The sequence below is a fragment of the Hyaena hyaena genome, unplaced genomic scaffold, assembly GCF_003009895.1.
Source record: "Hyaena hyaena isolate Hyena2069 unplaced genomic scaffold, ASM300989v1 scaffold_262, whole genome shotgun sequence".
Taxonomy (NCBI): domain Eukaryota; kingdom Metazoa; phylum Chordata; class Mammalia; order Carnivora; family Hyaenidae; genus Hyaena; species Hyaena hyaena.
This window is the reverse complement of record NW_024080895.1, coordinates 345791-369890: the sequence shown is the minus strand read 5'-3', so window position 1 is coordinate 369890 and position 24100 is coordinate 345791. Positions and strand designations below refer to the sequence as shown.

The 24100-nt window shown below is 41.7% G+C and overlaps 1 protein-coding gene across 1 annotated transcript in view; it reads left to right on the top strand.

Annotated features, from left to right (window-relative positions):
- Positions 1-24100, top strand: part of KCNMB4 (potassium calcium-activated channel subfamily M regulatory beta subunit 4) — a 59506-nt gene that overhangs the window by 16794 nt on the left and 18612 nt on the right. Inside the window, exon 2 of the mRNA XM_039245616.1 lies at positions 8929-9056. Coding sequence (XP_039101547.1) covers positions 8929-9056 — 128 coding nt within the window. The remainder of the gene's footprint in view (positions 1-8928; positions 9057-24100) is intronic.

Sequence of the window (24100 nt, the reverse complement as noted above, 5' to 3'; positions counted from 1 at the left end):
GAAGTCACACAGAATCACAGAGTCATCCATGTTCTAGAGAAGGAAAGATAAAGCTGTACATTGAGAAAAGTGTCAATGTCACATTGCAAAGGCTTATGAAATGGGATAGATATTGGTGCAGCCATCTTTGGAAAACACATTCTGCCACAAGTAGGAAACATCAAGGTTTTTTTTAGTTTTTAATTAAATTTAAATTTTTAAATTTTTAATTACATTTATTTATTTTGAGAAAGAGAGAGAGCATGTGCACACACACAAGTGGGGAAGGGGGCACAGAGAAGGAGAGACATGCTCCCAAGCAGGCTCCGTACTATCAGTGCAGCGCTGGATGTGGGGCTCAGACGCAGGAACTGTGAGGTCATGATGTGAGCCAGAATCAAGAGTCAGATGCTCAGCCGACTCTGCCACACAGGCGCACCAGAAACATCAAGTTCTTATCAACATGATCAATCCTGGTTAAAGTAGACTTAGCCTGGACAGGGCTTATTGGTCTCTTTCAAACAAATGATGGTTGTAATATTTCATTAAACACAATATACAAAATACAGTATACAGTACAATACACAAGTAATGCCATCAATGAGCATATCTGAATGCATGCATGAACATTTAAGATAGTTGTATTTCATTTCCATGTTCTGTGTGGTCATGAAGATTGATCATCTCAAAGATTTTAAGTTATGGTCATATGCCATTGAACAAATTTTTACATGTGCTGTCATGCCTGTTGTAAATAATAACTATTGAGCTTTTTCCAGGTTAAAACTTCGTGTTTTGGTTTGACTTTTTCTATTTAAATTTGACTTCTATTTTAGTAGACACTGTATTTTTATTTTCTAACTCTAAAGCGGAATGAACTATTTTCTCTTGAAAATGGAATGTTATCTGAAACTTTTCTCAGTTTTAATAGTACCACCAACTTTAACAGTCTGCTCGAATCCAAACGTTAAATGAGTATTGGTAAATTCCAGAATGCTGATAGTATCATCACATGACAATAAATTGGTGGGTGGGAGGGAATACTCTGAAGGAGGTGGCGAGCGAGTTTTCATTGAAGCATTTAAGGAGAGAGGAGCAATTCTTCAGTGAGTAGTAGTTCAGATAATTGGGCATTTTTCAACGCCATCCTCCATGCCCTCTATCCTCCAAGAACATTAGATGACTCAGTCTTTCTGGAACATTTATACACAAAGTCATTGCACATTCCATTTCTCTTCTTGGAATGTCACCTTCCCAACCCATCCTCTGAGAAGCAAACTCCTGTTCAACCTTTAAGACACAAATCCAAACCATCTCTATCATATACCCCCAATCCAAAATCTTCACTTCCCCTTAATTTAATTTAATTTAACTTTTTAATTTAATTTTATTTATTTTATTTATTTTTGAGAGAGAGACAGACAGAGCGCAAGCAGGGGAGTGGCAGAGAGAGAGGGAAACACAGAATCCGAAGCAGGCTTCAGACTCTGAGCTATCAGTACAGAGCCCAACGCAGGGCTGGGGCAGGAACCACAGACTGAACCATGAGATCATGACCTGAGCCAAAATCAAGAGTGAGCACTTAACCGACTGAGCCAACCAGGTGCCCATTCACTTCCTCTTTGGTAATCACAAAGCACTTTGTGAATAAGCTACTGCTACTACTACAATGCATGCTCCTCGGAAGGAAGGGAAGAGACAAATAAGGGGTGAGTGATATCTTATCTTTGCAGACTGTCCTGTGCTCAGCGGTCAAGAATGGGACATTGTATAAATTATCAGTTCTAAAAATTTGTCGTTCCAGGGGTTAAGGAGAGCTGTTAATAATACAGATTCCTGGTCTTACTGAATCAGACTCTAGGGAGGGTGGATTTTTTTTGATGAACAATCCAGGCGGTCTTTGGAACAGAGTGTGACAAACACATTCTAGGCTGGGCACCATGCTGTAACTGCCCGGCCTGTTCTCTGAAGAGCTAATTGTAGCTTCTGCTGTTCTTAGTCAGCCTTGCTTTTTGTTTTCCAAGCCATTTGTTTGAACTTCAAGTTCTTCCACAAGACTATTTTCATTTAGCTTTCAGATATGGATACAGATTCTGGGGCACCCTGCCCTAGAATTTAATTTTTTTTAGCTGACATATAACTTTGTATGTGTTTGTTAAACTAACCTACATTCATAGTGTGTGTGTGTGTGTGTGTGTGTGTGTGTGTGTATGTGTGTGTGTGTGTATGTACAATTAATGAAGTCGAGGTGTATGAAACATTATGGAGTTTATAAATGGCTCAGTTTCATTTTTTATTCCATTATACACTTATATTGTCCAAAACTGCCATTAAAGTTACAAATCATAGCGGACATATATCTTACAGGATTTCAGAAAATGGGGAATTATAGGATAAAATATAATTAGATCTATGTTTCAGTATGTTTCAAGAACTCATTTTCTTTTTTTTCTTTAATTAAAAAAAAAGTTTTAAAGGAATCTCTCCATCCAACATGAGGCTCAAACTCAAGACCCCAAGATCAGAAAAGGTGCATTATGTAGGTGCACCTGGGTGGCTCAGTTGGTTAAGCATCTGACTTTGTCTGAGTTCATGATCTCGAGGTTTGTGAACTCGAGTCCCACTTCGGGTGCACCCTAAGCCCAGATCAAGTGCGCTTGAGCCCTGCTTTAGCCCCATTTCTCTCTCTGCCCCTCACTCACTTTTGCCCTCTCTGTCTCTCAAAAAAAAAGTTACATGCTCTATTGACTGAGCCAGCCAGGAGCCCCAAGAATTCACTTTTTAACCAAGTTTACTTCAGAAATTATTTTAGTATTATGTCTTTCAATACCACCCTCCCTAACCAAGTGAAGTCAGTCAAGAAACTGGAGGGAAAAAACAATTTCTCCATTTCTGTTTCTTAGATAATGCCTAACATAGACTCACTCCCCGATGTTTAAATGGACCACGTGTATTGTGCAATGGTTTTTTTAATGATTCAGTGAAGGAAGAAAGTGAATTCTGCCTACTCTGCCCACATGATTGAAATGCAATCCTGAAGACACAAAAGAACACACTCAAGAGGATACTATTAAAATATAAATCCATTGTGATAGGCTGAAAAGAATGCTATTATAAACCTTGATAAACCCTAAAATAAGATAATGGAAAAATAAGTCATAATAAGTACATAATCAAATATTCCACATCAAATGATGATGGTGTCTTCCTTTAATAAACTCACTGAAATCTTAGCCCACTCAATTCTGTCAACTTGGTGCGTTGCAAAAGTCAAGAAAAAATTTTCTACCAGGTAGGCATCAAACAAATATATTTTATCACATTCCTCTTTTTGTCTTTACTTTGTAAAGACAATTATTTCATGCAAGTTTAGGCAGCAAATGACACAGACAACAGTGAAGGTTATTTAGGTGATAATGATATTAGAAATTGGGAAATGCTGCCTTTGCAAATGAGAAACAAAAACGGTCAGAACTGTATGAAGAAGCTTCTCCCAGGGAACGCTCAGTGTCCTCTATGACCAAAGACACCGTGTCTGTAAATTCACCTAAGTGAAATTATATCCATGGCACCAAAAACCACCCCTGGAGCCAAACGGAGAGAGGAGTGAGCAAGCAAAGACTTACAATGCACTTCTCTGAGAATGTACCGGGAAAACAAAGCCTTGCTGCAGCCTGCCTCCGCCCATCAGTCTTGGAGAGGGCTACACTGATTCCATTCCCAAAGAATCATTACACTGGTTCTGTGAGAGAAGGATGCAAATGTCAGGGCATCTCCCCCGACCCCCCCCCCCCCCAAGCAGGGAGCTCCAAAGGGAGAAAACTGGGAAGCCCTAGAGATAGAGACATGGGGCAGTGTGGGGCAGTGGTTAAGGACACTCTACAAACTGAATCCCGACTTTTCCATTTGCCATTGTGACTGAGGGAAAGTTTTCTTAAACCCCTGCCCCTCATTTTCTTCAACTATAAAACATAGGTGATTATCATATTTGCTCACTTGGATTAAAGTAGATTTGCGACGATGAGATGCTTCACATATAATCAATGATAGTGATGTTGCTGATGACATAGTCTACATTATCACGGGTGCCCCTCCCCCAGTGGTGAGCTATTCATGGTGGAGCTATTATAGTGCCTGGAAACCCAGCAGTTTTGAACAGTCCAGAGAGGAAAGGAGTCTCTGACTGAATTTCCATTTTTTCCCCCTAGAACACTGTTTTGAATTGATAGTTATTACTTATTTTAAAATTCTTTTTTTAAATGTTTATTTATTTTTGAGACAGAGAGAGAGACAGAGCTTGAGTGGGGGAGGGGCAGAGAGAGAGGGAGACACAGAATCTGAAACAGGCTCTGAGCTGTTATCACAGAGCCTGATAGGGGGCTCGAACCCATGAACCATGAGATGGTGACCTGAACTGAAGTCGGATGCCCAACCGACTGAGCCACCCAGGCGCCCCTTAAAATTCCTTTTCTCAAAAAATTTTAATGTTTTATTTATTCCTGAGAGAGAGAGAGAGAGAGAGAGAGGAGCATGAGCAGGGGAGGGTCAGAAAGAGAGGGAGACACAGAATCCGAAGCAGGCTCCAGGCTCTGAGCTGGCTGTCAGCACAGAGCCCGATGTGGGGCTCAAACCCACGAACCGCGAGATCATGACCTGAGCAGAAGCTGGACGCTCAACCGACTGAGCCACCCATTCTCCCTGCGCCCTTTAAAATTCTTAATCTACACTGATCTTCCTGAATTGAGAAGGAATCTAGGGAGAACCTGAGTTAGGCTTTGCAGAAATTTTAAGACAAACAATCAAACTATAAGAAAATGAACAATAATGAGTTTTAAGAACTTAAGGTTTGGGTCTCTTTTTTTAAATGTTTATTTATTTTGAGAGGGAGACAGACACACACACACACACACAGAGGGGGGGAGGGGAGGGGAAGAAAGAGAGGGAGAGAGAGAATCCTAAGCCGGCTCTTTGATGTCAGCGAGTAGCCTGATGCAGAGCTCCATCCCATCAACTGCGAGATCATAACCTGAGCCAAAATCAAGAGTTCTGAGTCAGGCTCCTTGTTGAGTGTGGGGCGTGCTTAAGATTCTCACTCTCTCTCTCTGCCCCACTACCCTGCTCACACTATCTCTCTTAGAAGAGGAAAAATTTTCCTTTTAAGGTGATGTGAGCTTTAGAAGTTACTAGAATATTATAACTCATTTTTAATAGTTTTTTTTTTTTTTAAATGTCTGTTTGTTTTGAGAGACAGCATGAGCAGGGGAAGGGCAGAGAGAGAAGGAGAGAATCCCAAGCAGGCTCTGTGCTGTCAGTTCAAAGACCAGCATGGGACTGGAACTCATGAACCATGAGATTATAACCTAAGCTGAAACCGAGAACCAAATGCTTAGGCACCCGTAAGCTCATTTAATCTATGATACTGTTGGAATGAATGTGGCCCATGAAAAAAATACTTAAATTTTGATCACAGGCATTTTTCCCAATATAAAAAAACAAACAAAAACCACTTTGCTTCTAAAAATCCATCCACATTACCTCAAAGTATCCTAAAGGTGGGGCACCTGGAAGCTCAGTTTGTTAAACATCTGACTCTTGATTTCAGCTCAGGTCATGATCTCACAATTTGTGGGGTTGAGGGCTCCTCACTGACAGCATGGAGCCTGCTTAGAGCTCTCTGCCCCTCCCCTGCTCTCTCTCGCTCTCTCTCTCTCAAAAATAAGTAAACTTAAACAGAAAAGTATCCTAAAGGCAAGGAATATTTCTTTTTACCCACATGAAACCACAACGTACCTAATGCATCCTCGACTCCCTCATTGAAAGTTTTTGTCTGACCTTTCCAAAAACATGTGGATGTGACTTCTGGTCAAATCATAGAGTTGTCATTAGGTGGAGATATTTCTTTTAAACCATCCCGCCTCCACTACCCTCACCCCCAGAAAAAAACTAAATAGCAAAGACTTCAAATTGAGTTAACTTGCAAAATTTTAAAGTCTGGCTTCATCACATTGGGGTGCTAGTTGTTATTCCCTTAAATGTTTAGTAAACCCCGTGTGTCAAAGACAGCCATTGCAAAAAATGCTCCAATGGAGTTTTGTTTCACACTCTTTCCTTCGAAGAGCACAATCAGGTGCTACCCACTCTCACTTTATATGCTCATTGACCATGGTATAGAAAAAAGCTTTAATAGAAGGAAAGGAACTGTCCAGCACATTATAGGAAATACTTTTTAAAAAAATCAGAGGCCACGTATGAATACTAGGCTAATGCAAAGTACAGGGTCTCCAAGAGAGGACCTGCCACACTTGTCCATTTTGCTGGCTGGAGAGGTTGGCTCAGTCAGGCTTCCCAGCCACTTCCCCAGAGCTCAGGATCTCTTCTGGGAAATAGACCACAACAGTGTTTGTAGTCCTGTCTTCTGCTGGGTCCTATCTTGGTGCACCTCCAAGAAAAGAATCATAGAAATGTAGATCTAGAAATTATTTTGGAGATTTTACAGATGAGAAGAAATGAAGTCCAGAAAACAGAAGTAATTTACTCCAGTCCAAACACCCAAAGGATAGTAGGACTGGAGCCCTATCTACTGGCCTCTATGGCTTCTAAGCCTAACAGCTGCTTTGAAAGAACTCAGAATTCAGGATGTCACAGAAATCTTTAGCTTATGTGTTACACTGTTATTAGTAGATCATTATAACTATATGTGCAGAAGGTAAATATCCAGTGATCCAATCATTAAAATAAGATTTGCATAACATGTTGTGAATTTGTTACATACAACAGAAAGTAACCAAATTCACTAAAATTTAAAAATATTTCTGTATTAATTTAAAACAATTAACTACTGTGAAAATGGCTTCATCATCTTGAATAAAAACCTTATATAAGTGTGTTATTATTGGGGCGCCTGGGTGGCTCAGTTGGTTGAACGTCCTAATTTGACTCAGGTCATGCTCTTGCAGTCTGTGAGTTCCAACCCTGCACTGGGCTCTGTGCTGATGGCTCAGAGCCTGGAACCTGCATTGGATTCTGTATTTCCCTCTGTCTCTGCCCACCCTGCTCACACTCTCTCTCTTCTTCAAAAATAAATAAAAATTAATACAAGAAATTAAAAAAATAAGTGTGTTATTATTAACTCTACCAACATTTTTGAGACTGCACTATTACCAGGCATGGCCCTAAGTGTGAAGATGCAAGAGGAAAAAGAAGAGCCCTGTTCCAACTTGCCAGCAAATTGAGGACGCTGATATAAAACAAACCAGTGTGATCCTGTGATTACAGCTCTGGCTGCCTGGGGTATGATGCCTGCGGCAGGACAAATGAAGGGGACTTAACTGTCAAGTAAGGAAGAGAAGCTTCCCCGGAACAGATGCCCCAGGGCTGCATCTTGAAAGAACAAAAGGGCATTAAAAGAAGAGAGAAGAGCATATTTCAGCCTGTAGATGTGACAGCACGTGGCAGATCTGGGGACTATGGGCTTCTAAATGGCTGCGTCCCACAGGCTGGGAGGCCAAATCCAGAAGAGGGTTGTACATCATACCGAAATGTTTGTATCTTAACCAGAAAATAGTGGGAAGGTGTTGACAAGTTATATGCTCTAAAATAACAAGAATCAAATTATGCTATAAAGTCATTGGTTTCATTTGGTTTTGTTTTTTTGCTTCGCAATATCTGAAACTTTGACAGAACATCTGGGAGCTGAATGTGATAAAAAATCACTAGTATCCAGTTGAAGAGCAGACAGAAATCAGTTTCCTCATCTGTAAAACAGAGATCATTTTAGGGTTGTTGTCAGAAGCACATGGTTAAAGCCCGTTCAGCATTTATTACAGGATCAGGCATATTGTAAACACTCAGTAAGGGTAAATAGGCACTGTGATCATCATCATTATAAAAATCTGAATTGGAGGGGCATCTAGCTGGCTCAGTTCGTAGAGTCCAACTCTTGATTTCTGGATTGTGAGTTTGAGCCCCATGCCGGGTGTGGAGATTGCTTAAAAAAAAATCTTAAAAAAACAAAAACACTGAATCAGAGAAAATGAGTTAGAATACCAATGGTTAATTTTAACACGTAGAGTTAAGAATAATTTTCCAAATTTGCTGATTCTGTATTGCTTAGAGTAATTGGGTCCCTTCAGAGAGAACTACTTTGTTAGAGGCAGAGCTAGGAAAAGGCATTGGTTAGCAAAATACATTGATTATGTACTTGTGAGGAACTTTTCTGCTGATTTTATTGTCCAAGAGAATGTAAGGAAAGGAAACTTGAGTTTCAGCAGTTGAGAGCAGTATCTGAGGAGAGCTATGTGCTTGATTTGGGAATTTAAAGTGGAAGAGGACAATATCAAGGTCCATAGATAGAAACTCTGGATAAAAATTAACATTTTTTTTTTCTTGGCAGGCCCACAGAAAAAAAGAGAGTATATTATGCTTTTAATTTGCTATTACGTTGTATCTAATTGTTTATAATCTATCCTCATACTGTAATGACTGGAAATTATTTTTTTGTATTAGAATATTTTCTGTAATTATTCCAAATTGAAAATTTGAAACATAGTTTAGCAATTTCACTTCGGTTGTATTAAAAATTAGGTAGGGGCACCTGGGTGGCTTAGTGGGTTAAGCGTCCGACTTTCACTTGGGTCACGGTCTCGCGGTTCGTGGGTTCGAGCCCCACGTCAGGCTCTGTGCGGACTGCCAACTCAGAGCCTGGAGCCTGTTTCAGTCTGTGACTCCCTCTCTCTCTGACCCTCCCCTGCTCACTCTCTCTCTCTCTCTCTCTCTCTCTCTCCTAGAAATAAATAAAACATTAAAAAATTTTTAAAAAAATAAAATAAAAATTAGGTAGATCAGAATTAGATTTACTATGTGCATAATACCATCTCTCTATTAAGAAAAGGACTACATTCCAATATTTTGTAGAGTAACAGTTTTATTTTCTGTGTTCTGTTTTGTTAGTGCTCCTATATTCCTCCCTGTAAGAGAGAAAATCAGAAGAACTTGGAAAGTGTCATGAATTGGCAACAGTACTGGAAAGATGAGATTGGTTCCCAGCCATTTACTTGCTATTTTAATCAATTTCAAAGGTAAGCCAGTATTGACATGTGCATATTAAAATGGTTTGTAGCCTGTGTAGTTTATTACAAATTAAATCGTAGATTGTGCTCACTTGACAAAATATCTGACCTGGAGATAGTCTCAACTCTTTCTAGCGTGGAGTTAGGGAAGCCACTTCTTACTCCACAGGTGGGCAGGGAAGTGAAGAATCTTCAGGACAAGAGGAGAGAACTTGTATCATGGCGCTACCCTCTCGGATACACAGAGAACATACTTTCAGATTGGAGCATTGGATACTAGTGGTGTTTCCTGAGAATTACAGATTCATGCACATAAACTGACCCACATGTGGGTTTGTGAGCACTTGGGGTTGGGTCAAATCTTCCCTTTCCTTTTCCTTTCTATTCTGTCGAAGTACCATGAAAATGAGTTCACGCCCTGAAAACTTACTTGACTTCGAGAGAACGCAAGTCATGCCATATAACCGCGGATTGTTGGACTAGAACACTATGGTACCCACCCGGATTGATCATACTAATTTATTCATTAAACATTGAACTTTTACACCTCCTTGCCGTACTGTCCATTTAGATGTTCCACGGTTACATTAAGCTTTCTTTTCCTCTCGGAGTCTCTCTTAGTGAAGGCCACTACCACCCACTTGTTTACTTAGTCCTGAGAACAGTGAGTAATTCCTAATTTGTATTTCTCCTTTACACACTATTACTCGTATTTGCCGTCATGCTGATTCTACCTCCATAATGACCCTTCTCTGCCTTCCCTCTGCCACTGTCTTACTTCAGCTCTATTAATACAAAACGCTTCTAACCAGTCTTTCCACCTCCCACCTGCCCCCACTCCAAGCCCATTCTTCATGCTGCTGCCAAGGCGATCTTTCTAAAACATGAATTTAATCTGGTTACTCCTCATGGTTTTCAAAGTAGAGTCCAAACATCTTGGCATGGCCTATGCATCAGGTACCTATGGTTTGCACAACAAACCACCCAAAATCTAGTGGCTTACTCCAACAATGATTTATTGTTCCTTACAATTCTTTGGCTTGGCTGGGAGTTCGCGTGCAGTCAGATGATGGCTGGCATAGCTGTGTGGGCCAAGATGGCCTCGCATGCCCAGCACTTGGTACCCGTGTGGCTGAGGCGCCTCAGTTCTCCTCCACCCACTTCTCCTCCTTCAGTAGGTTAGATCGCCTTCCTTACAATATGGTAGCTTCAGGGCAGCATTTGAAGAGAGCCAGGCCTTGACTCTGGAACTTACATAACATCACTTCTGACACATTCGATTGGTCAAAGCAAGTATGAGGCCACCCAGATTCATGGGGTGTGAAAAGCGATTCTACTTCCTGAGAGAAGCTGCAAAGATTTTGTGGCCATATTTAATCCACCATAGCATAGGCTTCTCAAGTTCTTGCCCCAGACTACCATCTTTCCAGCCTCATCTTTATGCCACTCTGCACTATGTGCAGTTCCAAGAATATCTTATATGTTTATATCCATGCCTCTTTATTTGCTTCTCCTGCTTCTTGACTGCCTTGATGAAGACCCCCTTTCTGGGCTGTTTTCCAAACCAAGTTTGGTTTAGTTGTATTACTTAGGAAGCCATCTATTGCATGCAAATGGAAAACTGACTCAAAGTATCAGAAACAATTGGGAAATTTATTATTGGGTGCATTAAGAAACGTACGGGTAGATCAACGTTAGGGTTGTTTGATGAAGTCACCTAACAGTGGCATCAAGAACCCTGGTCCTTTCTGGATCTCAGTTCTGCCTCAGATCCACTCATGTTTATGATATGCACGCATAGCAGTGTCCAAAGGCCAAAAGAAAACTCTCTTTGGGCATGTTTTTCTTGGAATTAAGAAACCTTTTCTCAGCTTCCCCTTAGGTATCCAGGTTTATAATGAGTCCTTTTGCCTACACATAAACCAGTCACAAGAAAGAACAATCAGAATGTACCACTGAGTTGGGGACAGGGCAGTATCTCCTTAGCTGGACGGAGAAAGGATGCACACCTGAGCAGACAGGAATGAAGAGGAAGGAACAAGATGTTGTAGAACAGCCAAAAGTGCCAGCTGTGTGTCTTCTATGTTCTGTTTACACAGCTCTATCCCTGACGTTTGCAACCCTCACTTCACATAACTATGTCAGAGGAGCTTAAAAAAAAGCACTACAAACCAGTTAAATTAGGATCTCTGGTGGTTGAACCTAGGCATTAGCATTAAAAAAAAATTGACTTCAGGGATTCTAATATACCACTCGATTGAAAGCCACTACATTATCTTTTCATTATGCCTCCCTCCTGGAATCGTCTGTATACCCATCTCTCCCACGAGACTGTATACTGGTTAATGGCGTGGTGCATCCTCTTTGGCTTTATATCCCCAGGACTGAGAGCAATGCCTCACTCTCAGTTAATAAAAGTCTGGTGAATTAATGAATAAATGAATGCAACGTGCCAGATTAATAAGGAGGAATTTATTGGTGAGAAAGAGGTGCTTATGCAAATAGAAATATGACTTTATCAGCTAGAAATGAAAGAGGAGAAGACCTTGAAGATGAGATGGCTACAATAAAGAAACAAGGCTTGACGACATAGATACATAAGGTGTGTAGGTTATATAATAAGGAGTGGTGAGCGGTTCTTACGAACCGGGTTCAAGTCCCGTGTCCGGCTCTGTGCTGAGTGCTTGGGATCCTCTCTCTTCCTCTCTCTCTCTGCTCCTGCCCTGCTCACCCTCTCTCAAAATAAATAAATAAAGACTTAAAAAAAAATGAGTGGTGAATCTGTAAGGTGGAAAGGTAGCTTGAAGTTAGATTTCTAAAGGGTCGTAAATGCCATACTAAGGAGATCATCCGTTACATGGGCAAGGACAATTTATGACACGTTTTTTCTTCTTTTTCTTTTTTTTAAATCAGAGACTGACTTGAGTAGATCCCTGATTTAGAAAGTAACCCGTTTAAAAAAAAAAAAAAAAAAAGGAAAGAAAGTAACCTGTTTGAGTGTTGAATGTATATTGGAGGAGAACGATGGAGAGCCAAAGGCACGGTGCTCTAGCCCAGACACAGGCAGGGGGTGGGGCAAGTAAGGAGAATACTGAGTGGCTACTGTGTGCCAACCATTGTGAATAGCATTGCATTTAGCTCACCCAATTTCTTATAATAGTTCTAAGTACTAGCTCCATTTAGCATATGAGGGAACTAAGTCTCAAAGAAGCTAAATAACTTGTGGGATGTACACAGCTATTAAGTGAAAAAAACCCTGGAATCCAAAGCTCCTTCCATTGCCTTTCTGCTGGTCCTCATAGAGCCGGAGGGCCCAGATAAGGGCAGTGGACGTGGAAACAGCTCGCAGAGAGATACATCAGGAAGATGTGTAAGTGTTGGAACCAATAGAACTTAATGTAAGTGTTGAGGAACAGGAAGGTGTCATGTTTGCCTGGGTGTGAGAAAGGACAGCCCTGCTTCATGCTGGATTTGAGGGACTCACATATCCAGAAGGTGCTTGAAAAAGTTAGAAGTGCAGACTTTTAGTTCAGGAGCAGGTCAGAGCCAGTGTTAGACAGCCAGGAATCACTGGTACACAAGCTGTTAGTGGAGGGCGAGAGAGAGAATGCACACATAATAGGGACACATAGAGAAGAGGAAGGTGGACAGTCTTGGGGTCATCTACGCTGAAGCTATAGGGAGAAGGAGGGTGGAGGAAATGGCCAGATGGTGAGAGGACAGTCCGAAGAGTGTAGTGTCTTGAAAGAGATAATCAAAAAGGACTACTGAGTGGGGCACCTGGGTGGCTCAGTCGGCTAAGCGGTTGGCTTTGGCGCAGGTCATGATCTCACAGTTCATGAGTGCGGGCCCCATGTCAGGCTCTGTGCTGACAGCTTGGAGCCTGCTTCAGATTCTTGTCTCCCTCTCTCTCTCTGCCCCTCCCCTGCTTTTGCATGTGCACACACACACTCTCTCTCCCTCTCTCTGTCTCTCTCTCTCCCTCTCTCTCTCCCTCTCTCAAAAATAAATAAACATTTCCCAATAAAAAAGGACTACCAAGTCACTGGTTTTGGTAATCAGAAGCCTGTTGGGGGGCACCTAGCTGGCTCAGTCAGTTAAGCATCCAACTTTGGCTCAGGTTTGAGCCCTGTGTCAGGCTTTTTGCTGACAGCTCAGAGTCTAGAGCTTGCTTCAGATTCTGTGTCTCCCTTTCTCTACCCCTCCCATGCTCACACTCTGTATCTCTCTCTGTCTCAAAAATAAATAAACATTAAAAATTTTTTTCAAGAAGTCTGTTTGCCATCTTTGTGAAAACAAAGCCGTCTTAGAGCACCGGGTTAGAAATCATTTTATATTAGCCTGAGGGGAAAATGTGAAGGCAGAGTGCAGAATAAGTGCAGAGTCCTCTTTCCAGAAGTTTGTCATGTCTGGAAAAAGAGCTTTGGGGAGGAGGTAATTCTAGGGAAGCAGGAATGGATTCAGAGAAATGAGACCACTACAGACTAAAACTGCTGAGGAAGAGAGAAGCTCTCTTGCTGAACATAGTAATGCGGCAAAAGTGGAACACACCGTGAAGAAAATGAGACCGTATGAAACAACAAAGATGAAGGGAGTAGTGGTATTTTTTGTGACGTTGGGGCCCCGTAACGGAGAATGCAGCAGCGGTCAAGATGGTTGGATTCTGAACCCACTGCTGAGTCAATCAAGTGCTCCTTTAAGCTTCCTGCCCTGGAGGAGGAACTGGTCTCAGATGTTGGCAGGCCTGCACTTGCAGTTGGAAGCCGGCAGGGGCGCCCCTCCCACGGGCTGTCTTGAGCAGCTGGTGGTCTTCTTAACAAAGTTCCCCTCACTCCCCTCTCAGGCATCTCTAAAATTTTTTTAAGTTTATTTATTTTGAGAGAGAGAGAGCAGGGGAGGGGTAGAGAGAGAGAGGGCGAGAGAGAGAATCCCAAGCAGGCTCCGCACCATCAGCATGGAGCCCGACGTGGGGCTCGAACTTGGGAACCATGAGCTCATGACCTGAACCGAAACCAAGAGTTGGGTGCTTAACCGACTGAGCCAGTCCCCACCTCTCAGGCATCTCTAAAGGCTGCCTCCTCCAAACACAGTTGCCTCCTGTGGGCATGAATTCTGAATGTCTTCAAGTCCCCACCAGGAAGTACTATCCTCCAGAACGTTGAGAACTCTCCGAGAGACCCAGTCCGACATTCTATGCTGTTAACTTGAGCAACAGGAAATGTTAGCCCTTCATACCTCCTCCGGATCGATACCTATTCCCTAGCCTCGCCTCCCTGTCCCATTCCCAAGCTGTCGGGGTGTCGATAGAAGTGGGGGCAGTCTATCACAACCCAGAAGCACCCGAGACATGATTTTAAACGACTCTGGGAAATGAGAAGTTTAGAGTTTGGCTCTTGTACCACGACATATGCAAGAGGAAACGGGCGCTGGTTGGAGGTGTGAAAATGGCAGCTCCCTGGTGCAGTCTACTCGCAGTACACTTTTTACTACTGCTCAACATGAAATAAAAATAGACTTACTGTAGAGACTCCCAGATGCTCTCCATAAGATGAACTTTATATTTAAAGTAACCTTTAGATTCCTCTCAAATGCAGGAAACTGGAGAGAACAGTTACCAAGAAGTTTCCATTTTCAAGGAAAGGATGGTATGGCATTTTAAAAATCCCAGACAAAGATGATTGGAATCTCGGCTTTCACTGTTTTAAGCCTTATTTAGGAGAGTTATGCTCAGGAGTAGAATCTGCGGTGGCGAGAGAAGCGACCAGCAGCCCTGCGTGTAAGGGGAGGCCAGGCGCGGTGCTCACCCCTCTTCCGGCCCCCAGGAAGGAATCCGCAGAGGCACTGGGTGGCTGGTGCTGCCTGCTTCCATTCACGATCTTCCCATCGAATCTTTCCGCTCATTGCTTCCCTCAGTCTTGGGGCTCATGATCTCCTTCCAACGTGTGGATTTTCTTTTTACACTATTTTTACATAGGTAAGGTCACATTTACCTGCATATACTTGCCCCTCCCCCCCCCCCCCAAGCCTTTCTCTGGCTTATCCATTCTCAGGGAAACTCAACTCACATCCTCTTACTGAGTAAGCCTTGAAATCCTCAGTCCATTGGCTGGAAACTTCTCTGCAGTCCCAGGCTTGCCATAGAGTTCTCCTACTTCACCTTTGCTTGACTGGCTTCCCCTTGAAGAGAGCATGTTCTTGGAAAACAGTTACTCATTCCTCAATTTTCCTTGGGATCAGAGGGCTAGGAGGAGTGATCAGTCTTTATTTTTCAAACTTCTTATTTTATGGGGAGCAGAGTGGTTTCTTTTTCTTGCCAGTTTACTTTTTAGTATTTTATTTTATCCTCCTAGGTGGATAGTATTCAGAGAGTGTACAGAGTAGATGCACGCGCACACACACACACACACACTCGTCAAACAAGTCCAGCCCACACCACCTGCAAAGTCTTGAATTCACTCTCTTGGTTCGGGCCCTCGCTGTTTCTCATCTAGATTACTGAAGTGATCCTCAACTACCCTTACATCTCCTGGTGTTTCTCACATCCTCACTCACACTTCACGAGGTTTTGTTTCGCTTTATTTAAACCTCTATTTGATCTTGTCATAATTCTCAATCACATTTTTCTGCCTTCTTAGTGTCCATAGGCTAAAGACTGCACCCTTCCCATTCCAGCTTCACCTTCTGCTATTTAATTGTGTGGCAGTCATGGGGAAACAAAGCCAGAACAGCAAGGGGAAGAGAAGCCAGCCAGGAGCCATGTCTGCATGGAGCTTGGAGTCTGTGGCCACACCGTCAGACAGATAATGACCAAGTAGGGTAGATGCTCTGAAGGAAAAGTGAAGGTGCTACTATGAGATATTGTCACAAGGTGGGGAGCTTCCAAGGCCTGTGGGAGTAAACTATCACTAAGTGGAGACCAGCGGATGTTCAAGAGTTAGCTAGGTAAAAATGCGAGGAACAATATTTCAGAACGAGTCACCGCTGTTCGTAAAGGTTGTGAGGCAAGAAAGAGGTCGGTGAGTTTTAGGAACCGAAAAAACCTTCCTGGCAGGGAGGCTGTGAGTGAGAGGGAGTGTGGTGAGTGTTGACACTGGAGAGAAAGTAGACAAAGTATAGGTTTCTCTTAAATGCAGGGAGCAGCCAGTGATGGGTTTGGAGGGGAGCGGTGACGTGATCTGATTTAAATGTTTCCACTTCTATTCAGTGCTCCATTTACCTCAGAGAACTTTTTGTTTCCCATGCACACTGATGCCTATGCCTCAGTCCCTTCCCTCTTCCCTCACCTGGGGACACCTTCACCATTTTTTCCACTTCTAGGAATTAGTAGAGCACAGCTATATGGAAGGAACCCTGGAACTAGCCACTTTCTAGTGTGTGTGGTCCTGGCTATGTTACTTTAACCTATCTGTGCCTCAATTTCCTTTATAGAAGGAGGAAATAATAAAGTTACTGTGAGGTTATTAATGAGAGGCCATGGCCTTAAATTACAGTTATTTCCTATAAAAGCATTTGCTATTGTTATTTTTACTGCTATAAATAAGATTGTCCTCAAATGTCATTGTGTAACCATCTCTTACCTTTTTGAGTCTGATTAATTACTTCCTCTTCTGTGCTTCCATACCATTATGGTGGCCTTTATCACACTATTGCTATTATTAGTTGAATATGTACCTTTCTCCCTCTATAGACTCCTAATCCCTTAAGGACAGCAATGAGGTGGCATCAGGCATCTGGGTTTACATTTCTCCTCTTACCAGTTATTAACTGTGTGACCTTGGGTAAATTGTACAACTTTTTGATCTTGGTTTCCTCATCTGTAACGTGAGGGTAACGTTATCCATCTTAAGGATTTTGGGAGGTCAAGGTCATATCTGCACAACAGTGAGTACTTAGTAAATATATGTGTTTCTTTTTCCTTGCCCTGCAAATTTCTAACTACTAGGGTAGAAGCAACTATCCAGTGAGTAGCCTGGTTATTCACTGCATTCAACTGTGAGGTTTGGAATGAATGAGCAATAAGGATTTTATTATTGAGTAAAGCAAAATAGAACACACACACACACACACACACACACACACACAATAACTCAAAAGAAGAGATGCTATCATTAAATAAAATAAATATCTTGTACTTCTGATACGGGACAGATATATTCTAATTTTTAAGATCATTCAAAGTATGTTTGTCCTATAGTATATATTTTTAAATTAAGTTTACTCTTAGCATTTTAAAGGAAGATGGACATTATGGCCTGACCTGAAATTGAAGAGAGTGCTCCTTAGAACACAGTTTGAAAGCCATTAAAATAGAAGATCAAAAGCAGCCAATTAGAATAAGACTGCTCGCTTACTTAGGGCTTAGTGTTCTTGTCTATAAATGTGATAGACTGATAGATTAAATGATCTCTAAGATTCCCTTAAGCTCTTGAATTTTATGGTTTTGTGATTCTGTGGTTCAGAGGGCTTGTAAAATGACAACAGTTTAAGGTGCTAGATAAAATCCAAATGGTGAAAGAGAAAGAAAATTAGCAAAGAACTAAGTGGTTAACAGTCTGGAGCCATTTAATGGGGGAGGAGACAGTGTTCCTACCTCAACAATAATTGAGTTTCATAATGATGACACTGAGTCATCAAAAAAGGTTAAATTTGGTTCAATGTACTCTCCTTAAAAGGTAAGGAAATGTGTAATGCATTTTTGGAAAGATTTTTACCAATAACATTTTAGCATTTTTGTTAGTTTTTATTCAACTTAAAAGGTTAAACTTTATTATTTGGAAAATTCACTTACGTGAATATTTACTTTCTCTCCCCTAGAAAGAAACAATGTCCTTAATCCTACTAGAAGACATCTAGGATGTGACACAGAAGAGAGAAATTGCCCGAACGTGGGGTGGGGGTGTGGCATTGATCCATCCACTTCCATTACCCACTATCAAGGGTTGCCACATAGGGTGTTAGGGATTTCAGGCTGCACATATGTGAGTGCCAGGCATATTACCATGGGGAGCAGGAAGGGAAGGCAGAAGCAGAGAGCAAGGGATACTCAGTGCAGCTCAAGTCAAATGCTGTCAGGTTACAAAGGTTGCAAAGATCTTCTTGCTACAAAATAGCTCACCACTCTTCTATCATGGTTTCCCCCTTTTCAGTGTCCTAGATTTCATCCATAAAATTACCACCACTTCAGTCATTTACTCTTTCATTTATTCCACAGGCATTTATTAATCACCTGCTACGTGCCAGGCAGAGGTGGTCAAAGATAAGATAATAAGACTTTGTCTGTGTGTTCAAGGAACTCATTGACTGGTAGGAAAGACACTTATGTAAATAAACCATTAGAGTGCAGTGTAGTAAGTTCTATAATGAGAGCAAGATATCTATCTATATCTATACCTATAGGTCTATATCTATCTTATGAAAAGTTTGGGTTGAGTTTTAAAGAATGAGTCAAACTTTTCCAGATAGATGAAGGCCAGGGAAAGTGATTTCAGGGAAAATGATGACATGTTCAAAAGCATTAAGATTTGTAGTATCATGGGCAACTGGAAGGAACGTAAGGAGCTTCATATGCTTGGAAAGTACATCGAGGGGAAAAGTGTAGATGAACCTGAAGAGGTTGAATCATATAATACTGTGCTCTTACGTCATGCTAAGGGTTTTAGACTTGATGTGTGGCAGAAGAGTGACAATTACATTTGTGTTTTAGAAAGACCAATCTGGTAGCTGTGTGGAGGATAGTTTTGCACCAGCTTAGACAAGGGATGAAAAGAGCCTGGGCAAAGGTGGAATTAATGGAGGAAGGAAGGGAGGGAAAGGACACTAGACCTTAAGGAAGTGGAATCCACCATCTTACAGGTGCACATGATGCATCCTAGGGCTGCGGGTTCAGCCGAGGATGGAATTGGATGACTCTTAGGTTTCTGTCCTGGGTGACTATTGGAGGCAACATCAGCTGGGTTCTGGGAAAGCATCTGCTTTCCTGATGTAAGTACCACTGCCTCCTGTTTCCACTCCCTTTGTTCTGGCAGAAAAGTGGAGAGACGTGGCTTGATGCCAGGAGTGCAGAAACCACTGGGCAGCTTTGAGGTGATGAGCATGAGGAAGGGCGCCCATGTATTGAGGAGAGCAGAGCAGAAGGATAGAATGAGCCAGCCCTCCAGCACCCTCATGGAGCGGCCGCCCCTTCCCTGCCTGCTGTCCTCTGGGTTTCTTGTTATGTGGGACAGACACCACTTACGTGCTTGTGTACATGCCTCTGTGTACATTTATATCCACTATGGTACAAAAATGATCGGCCAATTGTAAATGAGTTTCACAATGTCTTTGCATTTGTTTTTGAGTTATGAGGCCCTAAAACCAGATTTCTTTCAATATATTTATATGATGAATTTAATTGTTTCATTGGCTTCTACATTCTCCTTTGGTTTTTTATAGGACAAATTACTAAAGAAAAAGCCTCGTCTTTGCTGGCAGACCTCTTTGGATACAGATGGGGAAAATGTGTATATAAAGATAGGAACTGATATTTTGAACAAATTCCATAGGGAAATTTTATTGAGTTTTGAATGAATTACAAAATACTAGCCTTGATATTTGGTAAAAATGCAATTTTTATTAGAGGTTTTTACTTTTGGTTTCTATTTACTCTGAAAAATATTTCTTATAATGTATCATTAACGAAGAGACTGGTTCTGTAGTAAAATTTTAAAAGAACATATTGGCTTTCTCTTTAGACATTGAATCCAATGATATTATCTTGAGTCTTTAAGAACGAAACAGTGAATCTGGAATCTTACCCAAATTGAATCTTTTCCATATACATTTGTGTCTGGTTACATATTAAGGGAGATTACATCAGAACTGAAAACTCTCTCTAGTCTCAAAATTTGTACTTAAAAAAAAAAAAAAAAAGCAGTGATTGCTGTGGCGTCTCCAAGTATGTCACGGAATATACGTGGAATTCATCGCCATGTTTTTTCAAAGTCTGACATCCCAACAGCTGCCCATTACTTATAAACCCAAGGGTCTATTTCCTGATGGTTATTCAAAGTGTTTTTACACTTGCAGATTAATCTTCTAACAGCTTTTATCATGTGGCAATACAGCTAAGAATTTGATGTTATTAAATCACTCTTCATTTAAGATTATAGATGCAGCCATCAAAGCTCTGGGGGAATCTGGGAGGAAAACTACAGAACCGTAGGACAAGTAGGGCACAGAGCGCATTGCCGTCGGAGGGTGGAATGCAGGCCAGGGCCGTGCATCAGGAGACTTCAGTTCTAACCATAGCTCTCTTTGTGACCGCGTGTGTGACCTTGGGCTACTTACTGGCAAGCTCGTGCCTCAATTTTGTCTAAGATAAGATGGGGCCAGAACTAGCCTCTAGCACAGGTACCTGGGAGACGGTCTAGTCGTTCACTCCAACCCAAAGTGAATCGGGGCCACAACATTTTGTGAGAGGATTTTCCATTCTCTACTTGAACATGGTGACCATGGACATCACCTCTCCCTGAAGAAGCCCATTCTAAATCCAAGCATTTTTATTTTTATTTATTTTGCGTGAGAGAGAGAGTAGGGGCGGAGGGCTGGGAGACAGAATCCCAAGCAGGTTCCACTGTCAGCGTTCAATGTGGGGCTTGAACTCACGAACCGTGAGATCATGACCTGAGCCTAAATCGAGAGTCAGACGCTTTACCAACTGAGCCACCCAGGAGCCCCTCAACAATTTTAGTTGTCAACTACTCATTTAGGAAATATCTAGCATAGGCACCTTCAGAGCAACAGAAAATAGATTAGAGGTTGTCAGGGAGTGGGGGAGAAGGGAAATGAGAGTTGCTGACTATGGTCTTAGTCGGACGTAGAGCATATTATCCAAGTTTTACAGCAGAAGAAACAGTCATTAAGGTTACATGGCCAGGAAGGAGCAGGCTAAGGATCTGAACCGAGACCCTGACCCTCAGACCGTAGGTGTCCTCTGGTCCACACTGCCTTCACTGTTGTCATTGTTTGTGGTGCTCTTCTTATTGTGTTTGAAGCTGGCCTGTACAGGGAAGGCCAAAACATTTTCACCAAGATTGTTAAATCTAGACACTAAAGTCAGTTAATGGGACCTGACATAGCATTATTTGTTTTGGCAGCCACAACACACTATTGATTCATGCAGATCTTATAATTAATCAAACTTACTCCTCCCACATCTGTTTTATACATGCTATTCTTTAATTTAAATTTTTTAATGTTTATTTTTGAGAGAGAGAGAGCAGGGGAGGGGCAGAGAGAGAGGGAGACACAGAATCTGAAGCAGGCTTCAGGCTCTGACCTGTCAGCACAGAGCTCAACATAGGGCTTGAACTCACGAATGGTGAGATCATGACCTGACCTGAAGTTGGACGCTCAACCTACTGAGCCACCCAGGTGCCCCTATACATGCTGTTCTTAAAACAGGTTCCCTCCTCCCATTTCTAAACTTGTGAGACTGGTGTTTTGGATTTAAATGCAAGAATTTAAAATATATCCCTATTTAAATACATATTGTTCCCCCCTCTTATGGTTATTTTGAATCTTGACTCTGGCACATACCATATTTATTATTTCTTTCATCATAAAATGTCCTAATTGTAAATCAAAATGACTTCGACTCCCTTATCCAAGTTATTGATAAAAATGCTGGAAAGGACTGGGTCACAGACGGACACCTGACTGTTTACCGGGTAGTCTTTCCCTAGCCTTACTCAGTAACGACCAGCACCTTCATATAGTGTTTATTCTGTTCCAGAAACTGTTTCAGTGCTTTATACATTGAATCTCATTGAGTCCTTACCACACCCCTAAAAGGCGTCATTGTCCTAATCCTCACTTTATACACGAGGGAATGAAGCAGAGTTGTTAAACAACTTGCCAAGTCACATGGCTGACAAGAGTCAGAAGCAAGATTCAAACCTATGCACTTCCAGAGTCCACATTCCTAAACCCTCTGCTGTACTGCTGCTGGTATCAGCCCAGGATTCTAGTCCATATTGGGATAGGAAAATATAAGGGACTTGATTAATTCTGATCAGTGAAACTGTTACTATGATTCTTTGTGTACCATTGGTGGCAACATATGAAATGCCAAAGGATTTGTGCCTTTGTATGTGCTGTGTCTTCTCCCAAGAAACTTAGGTTCTTTTTTTTTTTTTTAATAATTTTTTAACACTTATTTATTTTTGAGAGACAGAGAGACAGAGCGTGAGCAGAGGAGGGCAGACAGAGAGGGAGACCCAGAATGTGAAGCAGGCTCCAGGCTCTGAGCTGTCAGCCCAGAGCCTGATGCAGGGCTCAAACTCATGAACCGTGAGATCATGACCTGAGCCGAAGTGGGCCGCTTAACTGACTGAGCCACCCAGGCACCCCCCAAGAAACTTAAGTTCTAAACTCCTGTTCTTTCATGTCTTCTCAAAAGATATTTCTGTTTTATTAAGGCCCACTTAAATATTCCTCTTTTATTACCTCTGCACTTTGTACAAACGTTCATGGCATGTTGAAATGCATTTCAAAACTGAGCAAACCACAAACATTTACAGAGCACCTAGCATGCAGCCTGGCATCATGCTGGGTAATGGGACTACAGACATGAGCAGCCATCTAGCCCACAGCCGGCCAGGGAGAGCCACCACGTGAACATAGCCCTGGTGCCTGCCACGTTGTCAGTGTTCTGCAAATGTTGTGGAAGAGCTAACTGGAAGAGAATGAATACCAAGAAAATCTTTTAAGATGTTCAAATTGCATCTTTAAACTGTTCTTGTGGTTTAGATTAAAAGAGGACTATTTTTTTAATGTTTATTTAAAAAAATTTTTTTTAATGTTTGTTTTTTGAGAGAGAGAGAGAGAGAGACGGAGAGACAGAACATGAGTGGGGGAAGGGCAGAGAGAATGGGAGACACAGAATCCGAAGCAGGCTCCAGGCTCCGAGCTGTCAGCACAGAGCCCGACACAGGGCTCGAACCCACAGACTGTGAGATCATGACCTGAGTGGAAGTCAGACACTTAACCGACTAAGCCACCCTGTGGCCCTATTGTTTATTTTTATTTTGAGAGAGATAGAGTATATCGGGTGAGGAGCAGAGAAAGAGAGAGAAGCCCAAGCAGGCTCTGTGCTCTCAGTGCAGAAGCTGACACAGGGCTTGAACTGAATAACCATGAGATCATGACCTGAGCCGAAATCAAGAGTCAGATGCTCAACTGACTGAGCCACCCAGGCACACCAAGAGAGGACAAATTTTGACCATCATGGCTGTTTACATAATGAAACTGTAGGGTCTCCGGACTTTACCTTGGCGTTTTGGTCAGCTCAGGCTAAATTATGCTGTGGGAATAGCATGAAAATCTGTGTAGCTCATAACAGAATTTATTTCCTGCTTGTAATGCCTGTCTGTCTTGGGTTATAAGCAGCTTTGCCCCATGCTTCAGGACCTTGGCTAAAGGATTGGCCCCTATCTGGGACATAAATACTAGTCTTATGGAGGAGGAAAAGAAAACAAATCTCCACAGAAAAACCCATGCCTGTAATTTTTAGTGGCTTTCAAACTCTGTATTATGTTTAGTCCAACAATCTGATGGCTATTTACATGTATTTTCTTGACTTATGAATATTACATGTTACCACAATAAAGTCAAGTTACTGGCACACCCAAGAGAAACTTTGAGATTGACTGATGGGGTCTTTTTAATTATTCAAATTTAAAAAATTCTATTGTACCATAAGTCATCACTGTGTTACGCATATTTCTCCATGCGACTTCTGTTTTCTAAATAGCAGTTTATCAATTAGGAAAAGAACTTCACAATTAATTTGACTTTTTATTGTGTAGAAGTATTTCAGTGTATGTTCATTGTGCTTTTACCAAGCAAAATAACCACTTAGCAGATTATAGCAAAATGAATATAGCAATTATTCATGTACTCTTTACTATACAGTTTAGGAGTTAGGATGAATGATTCATTGCTAACGTATTTCTGTCTTCCTACATGCAGCAACAAAATATATGGATGCTAGTTTTCTAATTAAAAACCAACAA